This window comes from Mirounga leonina, unplaced genomic scaffold (genome assembly GCF_011800145.1).
Source record: "Mirounga leonina isolate KUSES-001 unplaced genomic scaffold, KU_Mleo_1.0 Mir_488, whole genome shotgun sequence".
Taxonomy (NCBI): domain Eukaryota; kingdom Metazoa; phylum Chordata; class Mammalia; order Carnivora; family Phocidae; genus Mirounga; species Mirounga leonina.
Window position 1 is genome coordinate 3036212 of NW_023270777.1, and position 26286 is coordinate 3062497.

Below are 26286 nucleotides of genomic sequence, written 5' to 3' on the forward strand. Positions count from 1 at the left end.
GTGTAATTAACCTCCAGTAGAGCAGTTATGGGTCTTTATCTGGAATCCTGTTTCTTGCCTCAGACGCCCTGTGACGTGAGAACGAGCAGGAACCAGAAACGGGTGGGTTGGGGCGATGCCTCTTACGCAGGGAGTCCTCAGAACAGTCACGATGAGGGAGGGATCGCTGTCCGTGCAAGCTCACTGCGCCTGGCTTCCAGTGGCCCTGATGCACGGCACCAGGGTGCTGCTGGCCCGAGATAGACCCCGTCTCAGGGAGCTGCAGAGGGTGCAGAGTCAGCCGGAGCCAGGAGCTTTGGGCTCCGTCACGGAGCCCCTGTCCCCTGAGGAACATTCTGGATGCACGTGCAGGCTTTGTTTCCTGAACTGAACCTGGAGATATGCTTCTCGAGAGAAACACAGATGATGCCTAGTTTTGCTCTAAGTAGTACAAATTTTTAACCGTACTGTTTCTGTTAAGGATTAAGTATGCTTTTGTGGGCCCGCTTCAAGTGTTTAGTTTATATGCTAAACGCATTGTACGTCCATACTCCAGTATTAACCTGCTTCTTGAACCACATGGGTCTAGTGGCCGTGTTCCTGAAGCTAACTCAGACTCTGTGGTTTTGCTCCTTGCTGCTTTGATTTGATTCTGCCTTCCTTCTGGCCTTTCTTCCTGCGGGCCTGCTGACGAGATAGGGTCATGATGGTGTCTACCAGCCGTGACAGGACGGGGGGAAGCGTCTCAACCCCAGCTCCCTTGTGGAGTCTGGCAGGTAAAAATACCATTTCTTACAGAAGCGTCCAAGTGTGTAGCTTGGGGTTGTAGCATGAGAGAAAACTCCGTCCTAAAAAACCTTCGGCTCGAACTTGCCTGCCCTGCCCCCCACCCCCAAGGAGTGTGTCTGTGGCACTGTCCCTGCGTTTTCCCCAGCACTCCCAGAGACCGTGCGGAGGGTCAGCGGAGGAGGTGCGCGTGCGCGCAGACGCGCTCGGGGCCCCCCTGCCCTGCCCCTCCTGCGAGGGCCTGCGATGCCCTGAGGCCTGACCACAGGAAGCCACATGCTATACCTTCTCGGTAGGTGGCAGCGTGTGTGGTCCGACAATATTCTGTAAGTTCTGGTGGTTTGACAGCTTCCTGGAAACAGGGTTTCGTCTAGTCTGTGATGGCTTCTGCCAGGTTCTAGAATGGGGTTTGCTGGACCTCCTTGGCGTTGCTCTGTGTTCTCCAACTGCTGTCAGCCCTTCGTGTTCCTCATCTGAACCTCAAGTGTAGTACGGTCACTTGACTTCTCTCAAAAACCGTCCGTTTTCGCCATCGTCTTCATTCAGCCTCTTAAGTATCACTTACCTGATTTTGTAAGCCAGTGTGATCTCGTTTGGGCTGTGTGTAGGCGGGCGTAGGCCGTTTTAGGGCATGCTGTGAAAATAGTACTTGTATTACTGTTTAATGTTTTTTCCTTTTTTTTTTTACTAGGCAAGAAAAAGTCATATTTCCCACGTTGTTCATGGGTAACTGAATTTGTTTGCTGTGCTCTTTTTCCTTCTTTCTCCATCTTGCTGTGTGGTGGAAGACACACTAACAAACTGGTTTTACTAACTGCATGGGGCTGACTCCGCTTTAACCGACTTACGGCCCGTGAGTGAGTTCTCAAGTCCCGGTCTGACCCAACCCCACGTCGTTACTCCGGGTTCGGCTGCGCAGAACAGAAGGCACTCGTGGTCGTGGTCCCGGGGCGGTGGTGGCCAGCGGGCCTGGTGGCGCTCCTGGCCTGGGCTCGGCGCCGTGGCGGTGACGCTGCCTCGAGTCCGGGCGTGGGGGTCGAGCGTCGCTCTCAGGCCCCGGGATCACATTTGACTTGAGTTCACGGGAGACCGAAGTTCTTCCTTGCCCAGAGCCTTCTGTTTTCTCGGGGCAGGTACCAGTGGTGACGGAGCCTTGCTGCCTGGGGCTCTCCCCGCTCCGCTCGCTCTTGGACTCCCCTCGTACAGCGGGGTGGTAGACGAGGCGTGTGCGTGTGAGAGAGACCGAGGTCGGCCTTGCAGGAAGGCACGTTTCCGTCTGAGCATCGCTCCTCCGTGTCGCCAGCCTGGCGGAGCGAGTGCGTGTGCGCTCCCGCGTCAGCTCCGGCCTCCTCCCGTCCTGCCCGCGGCTGCCGGGCCGGGGTGGGTCTGCGAGCTCTGCTCTGTCCTGCTCACCAGCTCTGCCCCTCTCTCCACTTCGTCTGTTGCTGTTTTACAGCTGACCGGAGGCCCTGTGCTTAGCTAGACTCGCTGTTTTCAGACTCTTGAGCTAGATTTTGGTGGTCAGACCATGATGTTTCTGGAACCTTTTCTGTATAGGTGATTCCCAGGTCTGTCTCTCTCCCTGTGCGTTCCCTCTCCATTCAGTCCTGTGTTGCCCACTGGCACATTTCCCTGCGGCTCTTCTGCTGCTGCCCTCCGACGCCCAAGGCCTCGCTCCTCTTGGGACCCCTCCCCCATTGCACAGATTCTCGGTCACAGGAAGGGACCTCACTGGGCCCCCCCCATAGGGTCCGCTTTCTTCTCCCTCTGGCCTTTTACTTCTCACTCCTCACCTCAGAAGACAGGTGTTAGGTGCGAGCCTGGCAGGTTATGCTCTCTCTGCTGCATCCAGCGATCACATCAAGAATTCTCATTTCCATTCGCACAGGGAAATTGCCTGTCGAGTTTCTTGGCCTCTTCTCTGCTGGTTGGCACTGCTTATTTTTCCCATTAGAGCTGAGCCGTGTCGGGAGCACGGGAGTTGCTGCTCACCGAGGGCTGTCAGGTGTCCCTCGGCCAGGAGGAGCCTGGGAAGGGCGCCCATTGACACGTTCAGGGGGTGGGCTCCGGCTGGACTTGGCTCGCTTTGGTTTCTTCAGCAGCAGAACAATAGGGATGAGCTTGCTGTTTTGTTAAGGTCCGTCTGGCTTGAGACTGCAGGAATCCCAGCCCTCAAACCTGCGTGTGGGGCCATTCTTGTGGGGCTTTCGCATGCCCCTGGGGATGGGTGCCGGGTTCTTCTTGGCGCCCAGTGGGGCTTGCCCTGCTGGCCGCCGTGCTCCGAGAGGCTGGAGTGGGACGTTGGCATATTTGAAGCTGAGGCCGTGTGTGAGGCCCTCCTGGTGCTCGCTGAGAGGTTCTGGGACTAGCCAGACACATGGCAGATGGGCTGATGCTGTGAAGGCTGCAGGGGCTGCGGGGCGTGGGCCCGGCCCGGAGAAGAGGCACGAGCATGTGCGGTGGGAGGAAGCCGTGGGAGGATGCGGACGGGTGAGTGAAAGGCCCAGGAAGAAAAGGGACGGTCCTGGGTGCACACGGCTGAGGGAGGAAGCCGTGCAGCAGGCATCGGTTAGTTCCTAGGGCTCTCCTGTTGCTCTTGGCCTGCGTGTGGGTGGCTTGCTTTCAAACGCAGCTTCTGCATTGGGAGGTTAACTCTGTCTTCAAAGTAGTCCGGGTCGTCTGCCGTGTGTCTGCATGCGTTTCTCAGAGGTTACACTCCCTTGCTCAGTGTATGAAACAACTGTCTTCGTAGGGAGTGTGTGTCCGCCCTGCTCCCCTCCTCCTCTTTTTTAAGAGAACCTCTCTCTAGCCTGTACTCGAGTCCCTGCTGATGAGCAGGTGGGGGGACAGCGAGGGCACGGGTGGTGCATGCGGCCCCCACAGTTGGCCGCACCTCCCACATTCTAGCGGGACAGATCTTCCTGCGAAGGGTTTCCGTGTGGAAGGGCTGGGGTGGCTTCCTGAGAGAGGTTCCGAGACTTGCACCCCTTCCCTCTGCTTCTGGTGGCTGTGCGGCCCGGTGGGCGGGGCCGGGGGCGGGGCTGGGGCTCTGCATCCCAGCGCCTGGGGGCTGGGGCGGGGCGGGCGGGGCACTCCCGCGTCCACAGACGTGCCTGCCCATATTGCCAAACAGTTGAACAGAGTTATTTTTCTCCCCTTTATTAAGTTATGTACATTGTAGGAGATTTGAAAAACAAAAAAGTGGAAAGTAGTAAACAAAATTACCCACTGATGGAGGAAAAGTAACCATTGTTAAATTTTCTTTCTATAACATATATGATTTTATATACATATTTGTGTGGGTGTGTGTAGCCCCCCACATTCTAGATTTAGCTACATAGAAGTAAGGTCCATATAGGAGGTTGGAGTTTAGAATCTGGAATGTTACCACTTTTTTTTTCCTTCACATCATTGAACATACACAATTTGGTGACCTGCTGCTTTTTGGACCTAGCATTAATGACATTCTGAGTATTTTCCCATGCTGTTAAAGAACTCTGTGGAATGTGTTTTTAATGGCCGTGCAATACTCATCATTTAGTTGTACCATTATTTCCTTAGCTAGTTCCCTACGGGCAGACAGACCAGGGCCGTGGTGGCAGTGGCCGGCAGGACAAAGTTGTCGACAAGGGGGCACGTGAGCGCGTTGCTCTCCGTCCTCCGAATTCTCGGTCTCTGACCAGCTGAGGCTTTCCAGGCCACTCTCCCTGGGGCTGCTCTGATCCCACCCTGGGCAGGGAGAGGGGTAGTTATAGAGAGCAAGTGCTTTTGTTGTGTGTCGAGTGATTTTAAATGACCGTCTCTCTCTCTCTTTTCTCCCTCTCTGCTCTGGTCACCCCCACAGGGCAGTAAACGGCTTTGACCCAGCGCCACCTCCTCCTGGTCTGGGCTCCTCGCGCCCGTCGTCAGCACCGGGTATGCTGCCCCTCAGTGTGTGAGTGCCCGGCCTCCGGGGGGGGCTCCTGCCCTCCTCCAGCAGCCCAGGACACCCAAGCCTCACCCCTCGGTGCCTGGGCCCCGCCTGGGCCCCTGCGTCTGCCTCCCCGTGGCCGGCAGAGGGCAGGCTGCATGCGGTTGGCGGCTGCCGGGCCCTGCCCAGCCCCAGGACTCTGCGCGATATCAATGCTGGCTATTTTCTCTTCTCGCCGTGGTGCCGTTGGTTTCACATGATTGCACTTTTGTGGGTCACAAGGTGATACGTACGTGTATTCCTTGGTCACTGGATGCAGAAGTACCCATTCATCACACCTGCCTCATAGCTCCCACCCTGCTGTACCGATAGGGTTTAGTTGTGTTTAAGACGTTGCAGACCTTCTAGAAGTTCTCCCCCAGATCAGGTCAACACGTGCCCTCCTCCTGAGCTCCCACCCAAGCATCTTCAGTGCTCACGATCATGTGTCCCCCAGCTCCACTCCCCACAGTTTGGCCTGTTGCTGGCACAGAGTCAGGAAGGTCACTGAATTAGGGAACGTTTTCTGCACCTTCTGATTTTACTTTAACAGTTATCATTCCATAGACTTGCCCCCCCCCAGAGCAGCAAAATGCCCGTCTGAACCCGAGAGGGGAGGCTCCGGGCCGGGGCGCACGCGGCCTGGTGCCTCTGTGCCGTACCCTTCTCCTCCACGTGGCTCCAGGTGGGGGGCGGGGGCAACCTCCTCGCCAGCTTTCTGGTCCTTCAGTTAAGTGACATCTTCCAGAGCGTTTTGTGTTCTCCGAGGGCCTGTCCAGTTGTGTTAGGAAGGGTCGGGTGGCCTGAGTCGGGGGCTGGCTCGTGCCGGCTCCTGGGAGGCAGACCGGCCGTACGTGGTTGTCCCTGTGCATCCTTTGATTACTCTCATGCTGCATTTACTGTTTACATTTGTTTTATTGTACATAGGTTTGTAAACATTATTGCCTAAGATATTTGTATATAACTTGGGCTTTGTAGCTTTTATTTATTCAGAATTCATATGGCATGTTAACGACTGAGGGTGTCCTACTCTGGGCAGCCGAATAGGATCATCATGTGGTTAAGAGAGAAAAAAAATACTTCCCCTCAAAAAGTCTTTTAATGTGGAAACAATAAATTTCACAGAAAACAAAGGTTCGAGGTTGCTTTATTGGGTTTCTGCCAGCCTGTGGGAGAAGACGGGAGTTCCAAAGCCAGGTTCGGCGCTGTCGTTCATTCTCCGGCGCGGGAGAAGTGGGCAGACAGCGGCCGCGGGCCGGGGCAAGGAAAAGCCCGGCGGCCTCTCGAGGAGGCGGCTAGTGACCCGAGCGGGGCTTCTCGTGCTGATTCCTGGGGCTGGTTTCTGCTCGTAGCTGTGATGTCCAGGAGGGCCCCGTGGGGCAGTCTGGGAGGAGGGACTGGGCCGTTGAGGGAGGCCGAGTGCCAGGTTGTGGATCGAGGAGCGGGTTGTCCAGCTGTGCTGCCTTTCATGACATGTGTCCGTGTTTTGGGACTGGACGTTCCTTGGGTCTGGGCTTCTCTCCTCCTCCCTCAGGTTGGTGTTGGCAAGTGAGAGAAGGTACCATTTGTTTGGGAGCAAAGACCCAGTGTGACGGGACGCGAGGAACGGGCAAACTGGGGGCCTGCACGAGTGTATCAGATTCCGCACTCTGCTCCTAATGAGGAGCATGAACGAAGAGAACGGTTTGTAGTTTTAAAACTAGAAGTCAATGAAAAGTGAATCAAATTTGTAAGCAAATGAGAAACAATGAGAGGATACATTTTCAGAATTTTCTTCTGTCCGTTAATACGCAGGCAGGAATATCTTCTGTTAGTTGTTCCCCGACGTTGTGTCGTAAGCTGGCTCCGAGAGACGCAGGGCTGTGTGTGTGCTGGGCCCGGTTGCCCGGCCGGCCGAGCAGCTGAAGAGAAAACTCGTCTTTTGTTGACGGGCAGCAACTCCCACTTCCTTCCCCGACCATCCCCGGAGGGATTGGATTAGATCAGAGGTTTAGGTGCCCAGCAGACCTCTCTCGTTTATGCAGGAGCCTCAGATCTGTAACATGAAGTAGAGCTGCTCCAGTTAAAGCAAGGATGGGTTCTGGGGCCCTGAATCCTTGCCCCTGGCTCCGCGATGACTCCTCAGTTCCTTCCCAGCGGAGCGCCCCTGGGATCGTCTTATGGAGGCTGTGTATCAGCTGATGGCTGGGGCAGGGGCCCTGGCTGCAGGAGCCCGTGTGTCGTTCACCAGACGTCGCCACCTCTTTGGGCCTGGGACAGCATGGCGCGGGCCAGGTCCCTGCAAGGGCAGTGGCATGCTGCAGGCTTACTCCCGGTCTCCTTCGGGAGGGGACCCCACAGGTTTGGGGGGGTTTTTATGGCTACAGCGGCCCCTGGCATATGAGCCCCTGAGGAAGCTGGTTGACTTCCTGGTCTCATTTTCAGCGTCCTGTTTGGATCATGTGGTTCAGGTTGCTACTTTGTACTTGCTCACAGAGCATCAGGCCACCTGGCGTGAAAGTCAGCACAGGCTGTTTGCCGGTCCAGCCCCCCGATCGCCTGTCAGCCTCCTGCCTCTGAGTGGGTTCTCCCCCCGCCGGCCCCTGACCCCAGGCTGCCCGATGCCCAGGTTAGCCCGGCTCTCGCTGAAACCTTCAGGGATATACCCTCCCCTGAGCGGGGTCCCCGTCGTGCTCTCCCCTGCATGGAGGGGCTCTTCTTCCCGGTGCTGAGGGACCACTTATTGCCTCCCAAGTGTTTCCATCTTGTCCCCCTGCCTCCCCACCCCCGCTCCCGAAACGTCTTTCCTGCATGAGGGTAGGAACCAGCGTGCTGCTTCCTTTCAGCCCAGAGTAGCCAGAACTCGTATTCCCTCAGCTCAGTTAAGAGCAGAAGCCAGAGGTGGGATGTTGAGTCTTCAAGGGAGGACAGGAGGACGGGATACAGGGGGCCCGAGAGCAGGAAGAGCCCGCTCACCCCAGTTTACAGAAGGGAAGGCAGGCCCAGAGTTTAAGCGCCTGGCCTGAGCTCACCCAGCGAGTTCACAGAAAAGTCAGGATCGGAAACAAGCTCGGGTTTTTTTTTCTGCTTTATGCTCCATTTTTCCAAACCTGACTGTTTCCTGCCTCAGGAGGTGAGCTGGTTTCAGACCCTTGGAAATGATGAGCTGCGGGGGCTGGCACAACGTCTGTAGCAGGAGGGACGGGCTTCCTCCACCTTTGTCTCCCAGCCTTGACTCTGCTTCTCTCAGCTGTCCCTGAGGCGCCCTTAGCCTCTCCTGGGAGCCCAGGTGGAAACTGGTGCCTCCGGGGAAGGGGGGGTGCCCTGGGGCGGAGCCGCATCTGCCCTGCCTGCTGGGCCAGAAAGGGGGATGGGTCCAGGAAGATGCTCAGATAAGCCTTCTCCTCATTCCAGCTTTACTTCACTGTGGCTTCACCGCGCCTCTCCTGTCTGTATCTGCCCCAGAGTTTGAAGTGGATGGAGAAGGCTATCTTTCCCTTACAGAAGGAGGTGTGTTCCTGGAGTCTGTCCTTTATAAAAATGGGGATCAGCGAGGAGGTATCTTTGTAAATCATTTTCCTATGACTTAGGGCATCTTCTCTGAAAACTGGTCCCATGACTATCACAGATCCGATCTATGGGAATACAGTAGCCCTTTTTTTAATTTTAAGGAAGAGCAATCATCTTGAGTGAATAACGTGATTTCCTTGGTAAGATAGTGCAAAGAGGCAAATTTGAAAACAACACAGCTTTTCGTGCTGGTGTTGGGGGACCATGTGAGGTTTGTGCTGTGTGCTTACGATTCGGAGCCAGGCTTCATCCGTCTGTCTGTCCGTCTGCGCCCATAGGAGTTAATGTTAGGGTTTCCTGTCAGCTCTGAAGCCTTCCCCGAGGAAAACAAGATGCAAACTGAACCGAAATGTAACTTGCCTGTGTGTGGGGTGTTTTCTGAGACAGAAGCAAGTCTGCCGCCCCTGCCCTGCCTGGATCGCAGTTTGCAGGTGGGAGGCCTGGGAGGAGGGTGCTCACAGGCAGGCCGGGGCAGTAGCGCGCCCCCCCCTCCCGGGCATGTGCTTGGATTAACGGTCAGGTGGGAGAGGTCTGAATGAGCTCAGAGCCCCACTGCACCCTGTAAGTAGATGATGGACTTAAGAAACACTGGTTTTTATTTCCAAATATAATGATTGCTTTAGCTGGGGAGGGGGGGAAGCAAACTGCGTTGCCACCTAAAATTTCGGGAATAGGTACACTTTTATCTTACTGGGGTCACTAAATTATTCTCGGAGTCTTTGGTCAGCGTAACAGTGTGATAAGCTATGAAGACCCTTCTCTTTCTCCTTCTGGTAAAAATAGCCCATGGTAGTAAGAAGAAATAATCTCGAGAGCAGGAACATAAACGTCTCACGGCCAGGGAATGCTCAGGGTGACTTCTCCACAGAGCCATCGTGGTGGAGGCGTGCAGACACGTGTGAATATACGGGAATGGAAGTGGCCAGTGGGAAATAGTGGACACAGGTGCACGGCCTTATTAAAAAAAAAAAAAGATGCAGATAGTTTGTGGGCTCTCTACATTTTTCTATAAAGTTGCCCAAAATCATTTCCCCCCCCCCGAATTATTTTTTAAAATGGAAGTAATGAAACATTTCCTTTCGTTGTCCAAGTTGGCCCAAAGCCCTGGGCTGAGGGGTGCGGAGATTCGAGCCAGTAGTGAGAGCAGAGGCTCCCTGACCTGCTGGATGACCAGCGGTCACCCTTGAGGAAGTTAAAAAGCCAGGTTCCCCGCCCCCCTACCACCACCCCCCTCCCGGTTCTGCCCCTGTACCGGCCTAGGGAAGCCAAATTTCAGAGACTCTCGGACCCAGCACTTCCAAGACACACCTTTGTGAACCATTAAGAAAAACGTGCCAGGGGCGCCTGGGTGGCTCAGTTGGTTAAGCGACTGCCTTCAGCTCAGGTCATGATCCTGGAGTCCCTGGACCGAGTCCCGCATCGGGCTCCCTGCTCAGTGAGGAGCCTGCTTCTCCCTCTAACCCTGCCCCCTCTCGTGTACTCTCTCTCTCTCATTCATTCTCACTCTCTCAAATAAATAAATCTTTAAAAAAAAAAAAGTGCCAGTCAGAACTACGGAGACGCTTATCGTTGAGACTTTTTGTATTTATTGAAAGAGCTTTTTTAGACGTTAGACAGATTTCCCTATCACACTCCATAAATAAAAAGTAAAACGTAAGAGAGATTCCTGCAATCTCACACCGTGATTCGACGCTCTGACCGGTTTTGGCCCGGAGTTGTCTGTGTTTTCCCAAACTCTGTCTTCTGGGCTGTGGTGGGTGCTTGGGGGCGCAGCATTTCCGAAAAGCGTCTTCCACTGTCAGCTCCAGAAGTTTCTTCTAAGGTGCTGATACTCATTCTGTAGGATCTCATGTGGGCGCTCTTGACCTTACCGAGGGGAGTCCAGCGAGGACAGCCATGTCACCGTTGCCCCTTCTGACGGTGACTGTGGGATGCATGAGATTTTACACCTGTGCGAACACGGGCATCCCAGAACTGTGCGGGGTGATGCTTAGAGGGCGGTAGTGTGTGGTGGGCCATTTCCGTCAGACCCGCTGTGTCCTCATCTGATAGTGTCACATCACCACGTGCCGTTCCGTGCAGATGTCCGCCTCTCCACGTTCCTAAAGGCTCCGTCCTGTGGCCTCTTCCAGCTTGGCTTTTGGTTTGGGGGAGGTAGTCAGGTTCCACCCGGACAGGGCGTGTTGTTTCCTGGAACGCGACAGCCATGAGCACTGCTTCCCTGGTCCCGACACGGACAACTGCGTCCCGCCGACACTGGCTTCGGGAGGAAGGGGCCACAGGTGAGACCCAGAGCCAAGAGAGCACAGACGCTGCGGCTAAGGTGGGGTTTCCAGGGATGGGGAAGATGGGTGACGGGGCTCTAATCTTTCTGATGGTAGGGGTTCAGAAGGAGACCCTCAATCAGCCTGGCTACGAATGTGCATTATTCCCACTAAAGCAAATGAAAATCACCCCCGGGACGTCTGCGTTCGGCAGGAAAGCGCCTGTGACGTGGCAGGGCGGACAGGGTGCGTGGTGTGGGCCGCGGGGGGAAAACCCCAGCGCAGCGTCGCCGTGTCTCCACTTGATCTCAGCTGTCAGTGCCCGGCCGAGGGTTCATGACCTGCCGTCCTTGGACGACAAAGCAGTGGTTTGTCGAGTTGAAGGAAGGTTCCTTCTGGTCAGCGTCTTTGTGGAATCTGGAACTGTGAGCAGCCCACGTAGCTTAGGTTTCTCCCAACGAGGCTGGCCTAGGACACTTGAGCTGTCGGGAAGCCATGTGGATGGTCACACCAGTGAAACGAGCCAACGGGGAGGAATTCTTTTCTGAGAAAAGCTTCTGAATTCCAGATCCCTGGGTAACTTGCTGAATGCCAGGGTGAGGCCATGTGAAACGCGATCCTGTACTTTTTTTTTTCACGTCCCCACCATGGCCAGGCAGAAGCAGCCTGGCCTGAGAATATCATGGAATATATGTGTGTGTGTATATATATATATATGTATATGTATATATATATATATATATATATATATATGATATATATATGTATCAATCCACATTCTCTATGGGATTGTGTATTTTCCCAGTGTTCGTTCCAGCCTATCTCCCCGCCCCGCCCCACCCCCCCGCCCCATCTACACACTGAGGCCAGCGCGAGAGCGGGACTCAGAGCCAAGACCACCCAGAGAGCTAGCCCGGCAGCTGCCGGTTTCTGGGAGCACAGCGCCCTCCAAAACCGTGGGCCTGGCTGGCCGCATTTTCGGTCTGGGGGCTTCCCAGCCTCCAACCAGACCACAGGTGGGAACATCGAGAACAGAAGGTGAGAAGACAGATTCCATGTTCACGTGATTATTCTTGTTTATTGAGGTCTGTTTATTCTCAACGGGTGCTTTTTCCTCCAAGTAACCAGAGCAGGCGTAAATATCTATAATGAATAAATTTATTGTCTTACAAAAATCATTGTCTAGAAATATGGGAATACAAGAAAAAAGGTATTTGCAGTCAGGTGTCTGGTGGTCAACAGCCAGTGCAGTTCATCAAGGGGGAAAACCCAAAGATTCCAAACCCACATGACAGATTCTTCCTAACAGATGTTAAAGCTTTTAACCCAAAAGGTTTGTGTTTTCAAGCACGTTGCCGAGGATCAAGGATTTATAATTAACACTGATTCGTTGTCACTGAATGTTTATAATACCACTTCGACTAGAGAGGTACATGATAAGCACAGTCAGAACTCATACATTACATTGTTACAGAGGCAGATCATAGATGTAACGTTCTTAGTACTGCAGTGTCTAAGGCACTTTCTGTAAAGTCAGTTTGCTTAACTATCAACCGAAAACAGAATGCTAGGTGTTCACTGTAACACTGTCCAAGGGCAAGGAAGGAGAAAGGAACAAGGACTCACGTCCACTGGCATGTCAACATTCAGGCAGATGACGTCGGTTCCGGGGGCTCCGTCAGCCTCCCGGACCACCTTGGAATAAGTCTGGGACACAAAACCGAGATTGCCATTTTGGGCTCAAAGCGGTGGCTGAATTTGCAAGGTCAGCGTGCGAGCTTGGCTGGAGACAGAGGGCTCCCTGTGGACCCCCCCGAGGGTCAGCCAAGCCAGAGGGCGCGGGGCCCGCGGGACGGCGGTGGCCTCATGGGGCCGCCGTCCCTTCTGTGCACAGGCCGGCCCTGGCCGAGGACACCACCAGCTCAAGGGAGAGGGGCAGGGCGACCCCAAAGGGACACGGCTTCCCTCCGGTGCCGCCCACCCCTCCTCATCTTGCCACAGCCCCGTTCACAGTTTGCTCACTGAAAGAGTGTTGATCGTTCTCGGAGGAAATACGGGGAGATACAAGTGCAGTCGAGGTTCCACAATGTTCGAAGAGACTCGGTGTGGCTGAGGCGGCGGGGGCCACACGAACGCAGAACGGGGTGACCTGTCTGCAGAGAGAGCATGCAGAGCGACGGAGCGGCCACCGCAGTAACCCAGCCACTGGCCACGGGTCTGAGAAATGGTTCTCTTCTTACCGTGAATCAGAAAATGGTCTCTCGGTGAATATACGCAAAGGAGATGCAATGAGGAGACTCTGTGTAGTAGGCGTGGGTCTCGTGTGTGTATATATAGAAAAAGGGGAAGCGGTTGTACTTGACTGAGAAGCGGGATACAGTATGGGCGGCCGGAAAGCCTTAAGACACGGTTGATCTCTCAGTAAGGAATCCCAGCGCGGGCCGACTTCCCAGACGTGGGGCCGGGGGGTGGGGGGTGGGGAGGTGTCCTGCGCGTCCCACTGTATCGCCTCCACGGGCTTCCCGGGGCTCTACTCGGCTGGGGGCGGCTGCGTCTCGTTGACGTCGCTGGTCTTGCTCTCCGTGTCGTCGTCAGACAGCTCCAAGGAGGCCCCCTCAATGTGCAGTTGGCGGCGGCCAGACCGGCTGGACGAGAAGCTGATGGGGCCGCCTCGCCTGGGGAGAAGGGAGCAGGGAGAGCCGACGCGCAGGGGTGAAGCCGGGAACGCGCGGCGCTCCAGCTATTCAGCCGCCTGAGGCCTCCACCCTCGTACCCCTTTCGCAGGGCACGGCGGGGGTGCGGGGGTGGGCACGATCCGGAGAGGCTCTGTGCTTTGTCCCCCTGTCCTCCAGCCCTGCCTGGCCGGCACCCAGCGGACCCCGAGCCCGAGGCTCTCAGAGGGCTGTTGCCACAGGAATGGGCAGGGAGCTGGACGGAGGGGCAGCTAGTCCTTAGGGGGGGCTCTGTGGGCCACATACGGTCTCTGTCGCACATCCCCGGTGTGGCTCTTTAACAACCCTTTATAAACGTAAAACGGGCCTGTAGCTCCCCGTACAGAAAGGGCACATGCAGTGTGGCCAGCGGGCCGCCCTTCGCCGATGCCCCTGCTAACCTGCTCCCGGCAGACAGTTTAGTCTCCCCTCCCAGACCCGGTGTGCGGACGGGGGTGGGTGCAGGGCTGAAGGCACTGGGGCCCGCGAGGAGCTCCTGCCCTGCTTTTTGCGGACGTCTGGACAGGGACAGCCACCTGCCTGGCCGTGGATCTGTGTAGCCCGCTAGCGAGCGGCCCGTTCCTCCGCCGTCCCGCCAAAGGACTACTACGGGTCGGGAAGCCTGAATGCACGACTGCGAAGCGACTCTGAGCAAGGGCGAGTAGCTACGGGAAGCTGACGCATCCTCCGGACCAAACGCTAAGCCTATAAGGGCCGCTCTTTTCCCACGCTCTGGGCCCGGGCTCCGAGACCCAGCGCCGCTTAACGGCAGCCCCCGGGGTCACTCACCTCAGCCGGTTCTTCAGCGTGCTGACCTCGCGGCTCAGGCCCTCGTTGGCCTCCGTGGCATCGTCCAGTTCCCGCTGGAGCTTACGCCGAGATGCGTTGGCACGCGTGGCCTCCTCCTCCGCCTCCTCCAGCTGCCGCTTGAGCTGTTTCATCCTGGCGTTGGCCTTCTCCATCTGGGGGAGGTGACACGAGCCCAGTCACAGCAAAGCGGCCGACTCGGTTTCGGCACGGCCGCGGCCCAAGCGTGGAGCACAGCTGGGGGCCCCGGCAGCCACGCGAGCGCGCACCCACGACTGGGGGATGGTCCAGGGCCTTCGGATCAGCCTGCCTTTCTCTGCAAACCAGTGTCTACAAAGCAGACTTTGCTAAAGACCGAACGCTCAAATCCTATTTTCACCCTTGCGTTTTCTGTAGGAGAAACGACACAATTCAGTAGCTTCCCCTGAGTGACCGAGGGGATTATGAAAAGGAACGGCTGTTCAGCAGAATACAAAAGGGCTGACCGTGTGGACCGTCTCCAGCCCCGGGAGATGGTACAGTTGGTTTTGTACCTCCATTCGGGACGGCTGTTTCGGATGTTACGCTTTGATTCAAATACAAGGCCACTCTGGAAGAGTGGACACGAGACCGCAGCGATGTGGACGCTGGCCAGCTCACGGGCGCCCAGAACTGCCCTCGGTGGGGGTAGGGGGAGCCAGCTGCCTGACCGGGGCCAGGAGAGAAAAGGGAAGGGTCCGGGGCCCAGGCCTGGGCATTCTCCACCCCGTCCACCTTCCGTCCCAGCGTATGCAGCGCAGCAGAGTGATGGGGGGAGACGGAACGAGAGCACGGCCCCCCAGGGCAGCAAGCAATGCGGCCCTGGGAGAGCTCTGAGGGGCGGAGGCGGCGTCTGAAATCACCTGTGTCCCCAGCACCCCAGTGTCTGATGTGGGCGAGGAACAGCCCATGGTTGTTGGAACACGAGAATGAACGTTTCAAATAGCATTTTTTTTAATCTCGCTGGTCAGACGGTAACCCCGGGCTCATTTTGCCCCAGTGTTCTCGCTAAGTGAAGCATTTCACGGGCGGCATGCTTGGTCGTCCTGCTTGGTTTTCTCCCCTTACCTGTTCTTTATACTGATCTGCGTGTCGACGTTCATCTTCAACCTGCATGAAGATCTCTTTCAGCTTCTTCTCGGTGCGACGGACGAGTTTGTTGGCGGCTGCTCGTTCCCTAGTAAAATGACCAACGCGTTAGTTTGTGCAACTCGGAAAGGATTTTTTAAGTCCTTTTTCTCTGGAAGAGGGCAATTGCTGGAGTGCCTTCCAAGATCTCTCTGACCAGAGCAATAGAATTAATATGGCCTAGGAACTTTCCCCTTCTGATTAAAATATGCATTACCTGTAATGTATCCCAATGCTGATAGGTAGAAAAAGTGCATTCATTATTCCTTCACACACAGATAGCGATCACTTTAGTGAACTTCTGAAGCTCAAAGCTACCTGCCCCAGGGGCACCTGGGTGGCTCAGTTAAGCAGCTGCTCAGGTCATGATCCCAGGGTCCTGGGATCAAGCCCCACATCGGGCTCCCTGCTCTGCGTGAAGCCGCTTCTCCCTCTGCCCCTCCACACCCAGCTTGTGCACTCTCTCAAAAAAAAGAAAAAAATTTTTTTTTTCTTCTTTAAGCTACTTGCCCTGTATATTGAGTTCAAACTTTTTGAGGACAAAAACCTTAGCTGGTTACTCTGATTACCTATTTAGCCTGGAAAACAAAACAAGACCTAATTTACTAAGTGACTCTTCAATGTAAAATTTACTGACTACCTACCCAGATGCTGGGGGCTGTCGCAGTTACCAGTGGAACAGACAAGAAAAATCCCACACTCCCCCTTCGGGGAAAGCCAAGCAAGTCACCGGGCTTCCAGACAGGCCCACACAGGAGAAGGAACTGAGCTCCATTGAGAACAGAAAATGTCCTTTTGTTCCTTCTCAAATGTTATGCAAAAACGGGCAGAATTCGCTGAAAAGGGCAAGTCATGGTAATTACAGCCCAGGGTGAACAAGCCCTTTTCTTTGAGTGCGGCGCAGTCTGAAGAGTGGGAAGTGGGGGGAAGCTGGGTGGGGGGGGTATGCTGGGCTCTGAGCATGGGCCCACGTGTCTGGGCCCCAGGCTCCCCGTCAGGAGGGCGAACGTGAAGGTCTGTGCTAGCCCGGGCAGTCCGTGTCTCCAGCATCAGGACCGTTGGCTGCACCCCCACGGGCAGATGTCGAGCTGCCCTTTGCTTTGGGAGCAGAAAAGCTTGTTTGTCCTACGGCGTCTCTTCTCTGGCAACAAACTAGCATTTCACGTGATGCCAGCAACTTGGGACATCTACTCGCGGCGGGGAGAGGCGGCCTAGGGCTCCTGGGAAATCAGGGGACAGGAGGATTCGCCCCCAGCCGAGCCCAGCCGTCCCCGGGGGCTCACACAACGTCTGTCTCCCACGCCCGAGCCACGGGAGCCGCCACGGGACTCTCCGGCACAGGAAGTTTGGGTCTGTGGTGGCAAAGCCCTCTTACTTGGCTTCCTGCTCAAGCTGCTCCTCCAGCTGCCCAATCTTGGCTTCCAGGGCCGAGATGGTGGCCTTGAACTTGGACTTGACGGCGCCCTCCAGCTCCTGCAGCTTGGCCTTCAGCTCCTTGTTCTGCCGCTCCAGCTGCTGGCGCGCGTTGTCGCTCTTCTGGGCGGCACTGCGCTCGGCCGCCAGCTCGGCGTTCAGCGTGTCCACCTGCGGAGGACAGCCGGGGTGAGCGGCTCGGGCCCGGGGCGCGGTGCGGCCCCTCCCAGCGCCCGGCCGCCGCGCGCGCCACCTGCAGCGTGGTCTTGCGGAAGCGGTCGTTGAGCAGTTCCATGTTGCTCTGCTCCTCCTCCAGCTCCTCCTCCAGCTGCGCGATCCGCGCCTCCAGACGCCGCTTCTCGTCCAGCAGCGCAGACCTGGGCGGGGGAGGGAAAGGGTGGGGGGGGAGACCGCTTGGCAAGGGGTCTGCGCGCCCCCCTCCCCCCAGCAGCGTCCTTGACGGCTGGCTGTCCCATCCCCCATCCCCCTGGCCAGCAGCGAGGCCTGCCCATTACCCTCCGCCCCCGCCCCTTCTGGCCGGCTGCTGTGGTCACCTTCCCGCGGGCCCCAGCAGCCAGGGTCCCCTTCCGAAAAGGCAAGATGACCCCGGCCCGGCCTTCCCAGCACCCCGTCCGACAGTGCCAAGTCTGCCAGGACCTGCCACAAAGGTGCAGAAGGCACCTTCACTGGAAGAAGGCGGGACTTCACGAAAAAGGCAGAGAAAGGTCTTAAGGGATCTGCCTGCCCGACCGAAGGAATCTCAAAGTCAAGACCAGCATGGCCAGGCTGCGGGCCGTCTGCGGAAATGGGGGGCGTTCCAGACGCCCTTCCTTCACACCTAGCGTGGGACTGACTGATGCGGGGAGCTGTGGTTTGCTGCCGGCCGGAGGCCCAGCGTCTGTCTTGGGCTCATCTTCCCAGATGAGCAGATCAGCTCCTGACTTCCAGATGCCGGACAGCCCTGCCTCCCCGGGGCGGTGGGCGAGCCCCAAGGGGGACGGCCCACGGGTGCCCGGAGGACAGGTGGGGCTGCCGCTGGTCTCTAGCCCCCCCCCCCCCCCCCCCCCCCCCCCGCACGGTCGGGAGACTCACTTGCCAGAGGCGCTATTAGCAATCTCGTCCGCCAGCTCGTCTCTCTCCTGCTCAGCATGACGGCGCGATCGCTCGGACGAGGCCAGTTCCTAAGGGAGATTAGACTGGGATTAACCATTTCCTCACAGGTGAAACTGGACTGTCGTGCCGGCTGCAGCCGCCTCGTGTGTCCCATAGTGTGACCAGGAGCATCAGGCCCCAGGAAACACAGCAGGTGTGCAGCGCGTGGGGGGGAGCAGCAGGGGGCGTGAGCCCTCGGGCCTCTTTCTCGGTGACTGGAGACTGCGCAGGGCAAGGGGACAGCTCCGGGCCGGCCAGTCCTCTGCAGGAAGAACCGCCTCGTGGCAGCTTTTCCACACGTTTCTTTGGAAGGAGGACTTGCCACAGGAAGCAGCCGGGGCGCCCTTCTTACCCCGCGTGGGTAAAGACGGAGAGGACAGTCTGCGTATGAGCGCTGCACCTCTGCCCTCAGTAAGGAGGAAGGGACTTGCCAAGTCCTGTGGCTGGTCGGCAGCAGAAAACCGGGCTCTCACTCCTCCCGGTCCGGCTGGCCCTTCAAGAGATGCCGGTGATTCAACAGGGCTGCACACAAAGGAGTTCACCCGTGTGCTCGGCTCGTGTGTTTACCTCGCACGTTATTAGAGCACAGGATGCAGGCCAAAGGCCGGGGTTCCAGCACACACAACGCCCCCCCACGGGACAGAGCGAGCCCAGGTGCGAGCGAGGAATGCTCTGGGCCGGACCCAAGGGCCTCTGGTGCACGAGCACGTGGCAGCATCGGCCCTACCATCTGGCCTCTGGTGCCCCATCGTCCTGCCCCAGCCAGGGGCCCTTCCTGTCCACTGGCTGGGTGTGCTGAACACAGGCTGGGGGACCCACGGGAGAAAGGGGAGGAGCCCGGGGCTTGCAAGCCTAAGAACAAAGGGGTCTGAGGGGAGGAAAGAGAGAGATGGAGGGAAGGGCAGTGCTCCTTTCGGGGAGTGGGGGTCTCTTTTCCCCTAATGCAAAGGCCCCTTGTCTGAAGGCCTGAAATAACCACTTTCTCACAAGGCTGGGAGGGTGCAGGGCTGCGTGGGTCGTGCCCCGGGGGGCCTGGCTCCCAGAGCCCCATCACCTTTGGGTGTAACCCTGTCAGCTGCATGGTGAACCCCACGGGTCTTCAACAGCTACCTCACTGAGGAACGGGCACATGTTCTTCTAAGCACACATGGAGAATTTTTTAAAGACTGACCACATTGTAGGCCCTGAAGCAGCTCTGCTCTCAGTATTCCTAGCCACGATGCAATATAACAAATCAACGACACACATTTGGGAACTTAAAGCACATTTTTAAATTATTCATGAAATAAAGAAGAAACCATCATCAAAATTAGAAAAATTAAGAACTAGGGGCTCCTGTCCATTGAGTGGCTCTCATTGTGTCGGGCTCTGCGCTCAGCTGAGAGTCTGCTTAAGATTCTCGCCCTCTGCCCCCTTCCCCCTCGTGCTCTCTAAATCTTTAAAAAAAAAATTTAGAATTTAAATGGCAACGAGAGCCCAGATTTTGCAGGATACAGTGAACACAGGACTTTGAGGGCAATTTACAGTGTTCTAGGAGCAGAATCAGACAAGAGAAAAGCCTGAAAATTAATGAGTGTGCAACTCAAGAAGTCAGAAAAAAAATCCAAAGGGAATGAAGACAGGAGCAAAAGAAGTCAATGAGATAGAAAACAAAGAAGGACCCACACCACAAGCTGCCCTTCGGAGGAAGCTCAGGGTCTGCTCAGCGTTACTCTGCTGGTCTTTGGTTCCTTCTCCATCCTGACACCGAAGGCATTCCCTTCCTTTCTTGCAAGCTCTACCCCACATTTATAGTCGTCTTTGTTAACACTGAAGCCAGCATTTCTAGGGCCAGCATTTCTAGGTGGTGGTATTGGGAGTTTCTTTTTATATTAACTGGTAATAACATTTCAGCTTAAGTTGCTCTTATAGGTTGGTATAAATTTTGATCATTTATATAAGCAGAAATGTGTACACACTGAATATGTGCAGTTCTTTGGCAGTTTTACCTCAATAAAGTGTTAAAATAAATGTATGTATTCAGGTGTGCCTACCACTGATAGAACCCCTCGTCAGGCCCTCTTCCTGAGAACTTACAAAAGAGAGAAATGAAAGAATTGATCACAAGATGATTCACCAAGGAACCCAATGAAACCTACATCTCCTCTTGTAAGTATCACATGAATGGGGCTTCTGTGTAAAACAAGGAAATCTTACAGCAGTAAGATTAAATGATCCTGATGCTTACCAACATTAAACTCTACTGCCTTTTCTTACACATGGAACGAGGCCTGGAAAGTCGCCTGGAAAATTACTAAGCTGCCCCTTGGCCTTTGGCCAGATAGAGGAATATATATATATATATATATATATATATAAGCAGTACCACAATGTGACCGCTCTGTTTGCTGCACTGAGCCAGTAAGATGGTCCAGTACTTTATTAAAACGGGTCGTGAAATTATACTAGGCTACCAAGACAGTAAGATAATTCTTTGATCTTGGAGAAATTTCAGGGGCAAACATTTTTTGAACAAATGGATGAGTAAATATTAACAAACCTCCTGCAATTGAAGGATTTCTGCTTCTAAACTCTTCAGTTTCTTCTCACTCTCTTTGGATTGAGCAAAAATTTCATCCCGGGATGCACGAGCTTCTTCTAATTCACGTTGGTAATCCTTCATCTGAGCCTAAGATTAGGAAGAAGGTTTTAGAGTGGTTTTCATTATTAGTTTTTAAACATGTATTTTTTCCAGATCATAAAAGTAATATCCAGCCATTGAAAATATAAAAATATGTGGAAACGACAAAGGTATCACATGAAAACATTTAGAACAATATCCCATCTATGAACATAGATGCAAAAATCCTCAACAAATCCAGCGACAAAGTACGAACATAGTGGCAAACTGAATCCATCAGTATATAACAAGAATTATACACTGTGTGTATTTATACACCATTATATCCCAACACCCAGGTGGGATTTATCTGAGGAATGCGAGGCTAATTTGAAACTCCAAAATGAATTAATACAGCTGCAGGATCATCTAAGTACAGGTAAGAAGCACTGGACAAAATCTAACACCCTTTCATTATAAAAGCATTTAAAAAAATGAACAGAAGGAGACTCCCTCAACTCGGATAAATGGCAGCCGTGAAAACCAATAGCTGATATCCCACTTAGTGGCCAAAAGATTGAATGCTTTCCCCTAAGAGCAGCGACAAAGCAGGAATGTCTGACTTTGCCACCTCTGTTTAATACTGTCATGGAGATTCTAGTCAAAGCAATTACACCAAGACAAGAGCAACAACAACAAAAAGATATCCAGATTAGAAAGGCTTTAAAAAGGCAAAAATAACCAGCTTGCTCTGCTGATAATATGATCTGATATACTAAACATCTTAAGGAATCCACCTTAAGAATAAATGAGTACAGCAAGGTTATAAGATACAAAATCAATATATATAAATATACATAAATCAGTTCTATTTCCATACAGTATAAACATTCCAAAAATGACGAAAGCAATTTTTATAAGCATCAAAAAACAAAATATTTAGGTATAAATTTAGCTTAAGTTCAAGTATATGACTTGAACATCAAAACTATAAAATAAAACATCACTGAAAAAAGAATTGCTAAATAAATAGAAAGACTGTCAGGTTCATGCACTGGAAGACAATACTGTTAGGATGGTGGTCCTCTCCAAACTGATGCATGTAAGTCGGCACATTACCAAAATCCAAGCTGGCTCCCCCTCCCCCTCATTACAGAAACTGACAAACTGATCCTAAAATTCGTGTGGAATTGTAAGGAACGCTAAATGATCTCGAAAAAGAATAAAGCTAGAGATGTCACCTTTCCCAATTTCAAAACTTACAAGAGCCACAGCAATCAAGACTATGTGATGCTGGCGTAAGGAAAGGCATATAGATCGATGGCACAGAACGGAGTCCAGAAATAAACACATAAATCTACGGTCAGTTAATTTTTGACAGGAGTGCCCAGACAATTCAATGGGGGAAAGAACAGTCTTCTGCACAGATGGCGCTGGGACAACTAGATATCCGTATCTAAAAGAATGAGGTTGGGTTTGTACACATACCACAAAGTTTAACTCAATAGACTTAAAAAAAAATCCAAAAGTATAAAATTCTTAGGAGGAAACATAGGATCTTGGATTAGGCAATAGTTCACACAGATCTGATAACAAAAGCACAAGAAACAAAAGAGGAAATAAGCTGGACTCCATCAAAACTAAACAATTTGTACGGTACACAATACCATCGAGCGAGTGAACGGACCAGACTAGAGAACGGAAGAAAATATTTGGAAATCCTCTCTCTCACAAGAAGAATCCCGAATACACAGAGAAATGTCACAACTCCGTTATTAGAGATAACTCAGTTAAAAAGATGAGCCGAGGACTGAAAGAGCGGTTTCCCAGATAAGATAATGGCCAATAAATACATGAAAAGATGTTCATGATCAGTCATTAGGGAAATGCAATTCAAAACTACAGTGAAATACCACCTCACACCCACTGGGATCACTATAAAAGATGGGTACTAGCAAATAGTGGTGAGAATGCAGAGGAACTGGACTCATATGTAGCTGGTGGGAATGCAAAATGGGACGGTCTCTGGAAAGGTTTGGCAGTTCCTCAAAATTACCCAGAATTACCATAGAACCTAGCACTTCCACCCGTAGACACGCGTATACCTAAGAATTAAAAGCACACGTCCACACAGATGGTCGTGAACGTTCACAGCAGCATGATTCACAGTAGCTGAAAACTACTAATTCATGCTGTGGCACGGAGGAACCTTGAAAACACGGTAAGGGGGAGAAGCCAGTCGCAAAGCCACAGAGGTTATGATTCCATTTATGTGACTGTCCAGCAGAGGCAAAATCTCCAGACACAGAAAGATTTGTGGGGGATTAGCACTGGACGCGGTGGATAGAGTGGAGTGACAAGTAACAGGTGTGTCTTTCTTCTAGAGGGAACCAAAATGTCCAAACTTAGCGGTGATGTCTGTACAACCCTGTGAATATACTAAAAAACACTTTTAGGTAAGTTGTATGGCCTGTGAATTATTTCTCCCTAAAGCTGGTACATAAATAAAATCCATGTCATGTATGTTCTCTACAACGTGCTTCATGACCTTTGTAATTAACTCCACAAAATAAAAGCTTTGTACTTAGCTTTTTAAAAAAGTATAAGGAAGCAAATAAATTCCTCCTAAACCTATCCTGCAGAGTTGACTTTTCCTTTTAACCTTTTCCTAAGTACGTCATCTACCTGTCAATACACCAACATCTACACACGTGTGTGGCCGAGAGCGAAGCTGCCCACACTTGTCTTCCCGACTCAGGCCCCATCACTGCATCCTCATCCCCAGCCTCGAACCGGCTGGTGGGCAAACAACATTTCAGCTCTGATCTCTGTGTATGAATATTTCTCCTCATCTCTATATTTTGTTAGAACACATTCTTGAAATGTGGAATCACCACGGTCAAAGGAATGGACGTTTTCTAAAGCTTTTGTCATCATCGACCGATTTCGCCCCGGAGGAGTTGTGCCTACCTAGGATGGGAGAGGGCCCGCGATGTCCTGCCAAGAACCGGGAGTTACTGGGAGTTGCTCTAGAAATCCCCTTGACACGGTTGATAGTGACAACTGGCACATCATTTGAGTAGAAGTGCAGATTAAATGAGACTGAAGAGGACTAAAGCTCATGGTCGCAGACGGCTGCAGCCAACGCCACCGTCCTCTTGGGTGGCGCCAGGCTAAGCTGAGCGTCACCAGAGGCTGTCTGAGCCCTAAGAGCCTGAGGCCCCCCGCGGATGCTCCACCTGCTGACCATGCCAGCACCGTCCAAGATGTGCTGGGTGGGGCCCTGCACATCCTGCAGACAGGACAGTCGTGCGTGCCCTCCTCCTGCCCGCTGACCCATCCCCGGCCGCCGGGCCACAACCCCACTGCGCGCCTGGGACTGGCGGCGTGTGCGCGCTGAGCCGGCCGGCAGGGGGCGCTGCAGAGCTTGCCTCCTGGTGGCTCACGGGTCCGCAGGGCCGGAGGTCACCTACCTGAAGCTTGCGGAGCTGCTTGATCACTTCATCCCTCGCCTTGTTCGCCGCCTCGATCTGGGCTTCAAGGTCCTTCAGGTCTATTTCCAGTTTCTTCTTGGAAGCGACCGCCAGCGCCCGCTGCTTCCGCTCGTCCTCCAGCTCCGCCTCCAACTCCCGCACCTGGTGGACAGCATCGGGTCAGGCCCGGCCAGACCCTGGGACCCCTCGCAGGGACAGGCGGCCTGGCATCCAGACGGTGACTCTGTGGCAGCTCTCTGGAGCTGAAGTGTGTTCAGGGAGGTCTTGAATGGTAATGCCTTGTATGCACCATTCCCGCGGGCTACTGTGGAGCACGGGAAGGCGGAGTCCGTGACCTCGGGCTCCTAGCCAAGGTGATGACACACGGAAAGCCGGCAGACATCTCTTGCAGGGACACTCAAGGGCCTGTGGATCGGCCCCGCAGCAAGGAGCCAAGGTCTCGGACCAGGACCCCGGGCTCGGGGGGGTTGGGGGGAGCCAGCCTGGACGTGGGTCCTCTGGCCCAAGTCAGGCTTTCAGACGATGTACCTGCCCCGTGGATTCAGAATTCCAGACCCACAGAAACTGGGAGCTATGTAAGTGCTATTCTGAGTCACTAAGTCTGAGGTCACTGGTTATCTAGCAAGAAATGGCTAATATATTAAATACTAGTGCCTGACAATAATGAAACAGATCTATCCCAGATCCAAGACTTGATACCACCAACTCCAAGGGATTGTCAAAATAGCCACAATTAGTTTTGAAAGTGAACTTACAAATTAGAAATCTCACATACATTCAGAAAAGTATACAAATCGTAAGTGCCTGGCAACTTTTTAAAACCAAAAAAAGGAGGGCACCCAGGTGGCTCAGTTGGTGGAATGTCTGCCTTCGGCTCAGGTCATGATCCTGGGGTCCTGGGATAGAGCCCCGCATCGGGCTCCCTGCTCAGCGGGGAGTCTGCTTCTCCCTCTAACCCCCCCCCTCATGCTCTTTCTCAAATAAATAAAATCTTAAAAAAACAAAAACAAAAAAAGGAGAATCATCTGGCTTTTTTCCCTCTGAGGAGTGCTTTCATGAGGGCATGTGATCTGAACTTCAGAAATGCGGAGTCCCCTCGTCAGCCGTGGCGGCTTCTCTCCTTCACCCACACGTTTAAGACTCCCCGACCTTGAACCTAACTGCATTGTCTCTTGAGGTCCCACTGAGGGCTATGTAATTACCGAGAAGTTTCCTGGCCCGTAAGCAGCAGTGGTGGTGTTTGATAAATAAGGAAATAGAAAATCAGAAACAAGTACACTAAACTTTAAAGACCCAATGTTCAACTACGTTGGTTTTCCTCCTGCTAACGTGTTCTGACGTGAACGAACAGGATACTGACCCACAGCCGGACTTCAAGAACGAGCAGGTTCCTGTTCCCGAGGCTGCGCTGCCTCTGACCTACCTGTTTCACCAGGAGCCGCTTCTTTTCTTCGTTCTGCTCGTCTCTGGTCTGCAAGTCCCTCTCGAACTGGGCCTTCATGGCCTGCATGTTGACCTCTAGGCGAAGCTTGGCGTCCTCCGTGGCCTGAAGTTCATCCTCCAGCTCTTCGAGCTGGGTCCTCATCTCCTCCACCTGCTGCTCCAGGGCGCGCTTCGATTTTTCAAGTTCATGCACCTAAAGCACAGGAAGCAGTAGGGGAGAGATGACCCCTGGCAGAGGCGCAGACGGGGACGGCCGTCTGTGTCTTCCGTCAGAGGCCCCCACGTGGCTCGAAGGCCACTCTGGTCCCTTCCGGGCCGGCTTCCTCCCCATGTCACACACATCCTTCCCTCTCCTGCTACGGCCTGTGCCACTCCTCATTTTGGAGGATGCCACTTAGGGGACAGTTCGGAGCTCCTGATCGACACGCGCCCCATAACCACTAAGTTGTTTGCCGATGACCTTGAAGCGGAGCGAACTTTACGAGCCAAAGAACAACGGAACGAGCGCGGTGTCAGAGGAACTGGGCTGCTGACTGGCCATCTGCCGGCCGTCTGTGCGTACAAGGCACTCAGGACATCCCGTCCTACCGTGGGGAAGGTGGCTGGGGCCAAAAACGCACGTGGAAATTCCAAATAGTAAGGCGAGTTAGGTCAGGGAAGCAGGGTGCGGGGAAACAGAGGCCTGGCCTTCCTCTGGACAAAGATCCCCATCGCAAACATCTACCTAGTTCTCTGGGCCAGGTGCCTCCACCCCCCGGGACACCCTTCAGGTGCAGGCGCTCTGCCTCCCCTCTGGGGCTCACGGGGGCAGGAGGAGGTAGGGCGGGAGGCCCTGGCGTCTCCGCAGCGTCTGCTGCTTCTTAGGCACAATGTCTGTGGAGTGAATGGGACTGTTGATGATTCTAGCGAACGACTAATACGAAGGAGCAAACAACGGGGCGCCTGGCTGGCGCAGATGGGGGAGTGTCTGACTCTTGATCTCAGGGTTCTGAGT

General features: G+C 53.9%; 2 protein-coding genes across 4 annotated transcripts in view; one reads left to right on the forward strand and one right to left on the reverse strand.

Annotated features, from left to right (window-relative positions):
* NDEL1 (nudE neurodevelopment protein 1 like 1) overlaps window positions 1–5848 on the forward strand; it is a 29165-nt gene extending 23317 nt beyond the window's left edge. For 2 of the 3 annotated variants that reach the window (XM_034989583.1, XM_034989581.1), the window contains exon 9: window positions 4610–5848. In XM_034989583.1, the coding sequence (XP_034845474.1) occupies window positions 4610–4703 (94 nt within the window). In that variant the 3' untranslated portion in view covers window positions 4704–5848. Of the gene's footprint in view, window positions 1–1456; window positions 1492–4609 lie in introns of all 3 variants that reach the window. The other variant, XM_034989582.1, reaches the window with a different exon arrangement.
* Window positions 5849–11667: 5819 nt separating this feature from the next.
* Window positions 11668–26286, reverse strand: part of MYH10 (myosin heavy chain 10) — a 124725-nt gene continuing 110106 nt past the window's right edge. Inside the window, exons 34-42 of the mRNA XM_034989584.1 lie at window positions 25273–25485; window positions 23829–23990; window positions 20296–20424; window positions 17697–17785; window positions 16858–16981; window positions 16567–16775; window positions 15132–15240; window positions 14028–14200; window positions 11668–13202 (exon numbers count right to left, since the gene is read on the reverse strand). Coding sequence (XP_034845475.1) covers window positions 13058–13202; window positions 14028–14200; window positions 15132–15240; window positions 16567–16775; window positions 16858–16981; window positions 17697–17785; window positions 20296–20424; window positions 23829–23990; window positions 25273–25485 — 1353 coding nt within the window. The 3' untranslated portion in view covers window positions 11668–13057. The remainder of the gene's footprint in view (window positions 13203–14027; window positions 14201–15131; window positions 15241–16566; window positions 16776–16857; window positions 16982–17696; window positions 17786–20295; window positions 20425–23828; window positions 23991–25272; window positions 25486–26286) is intronic.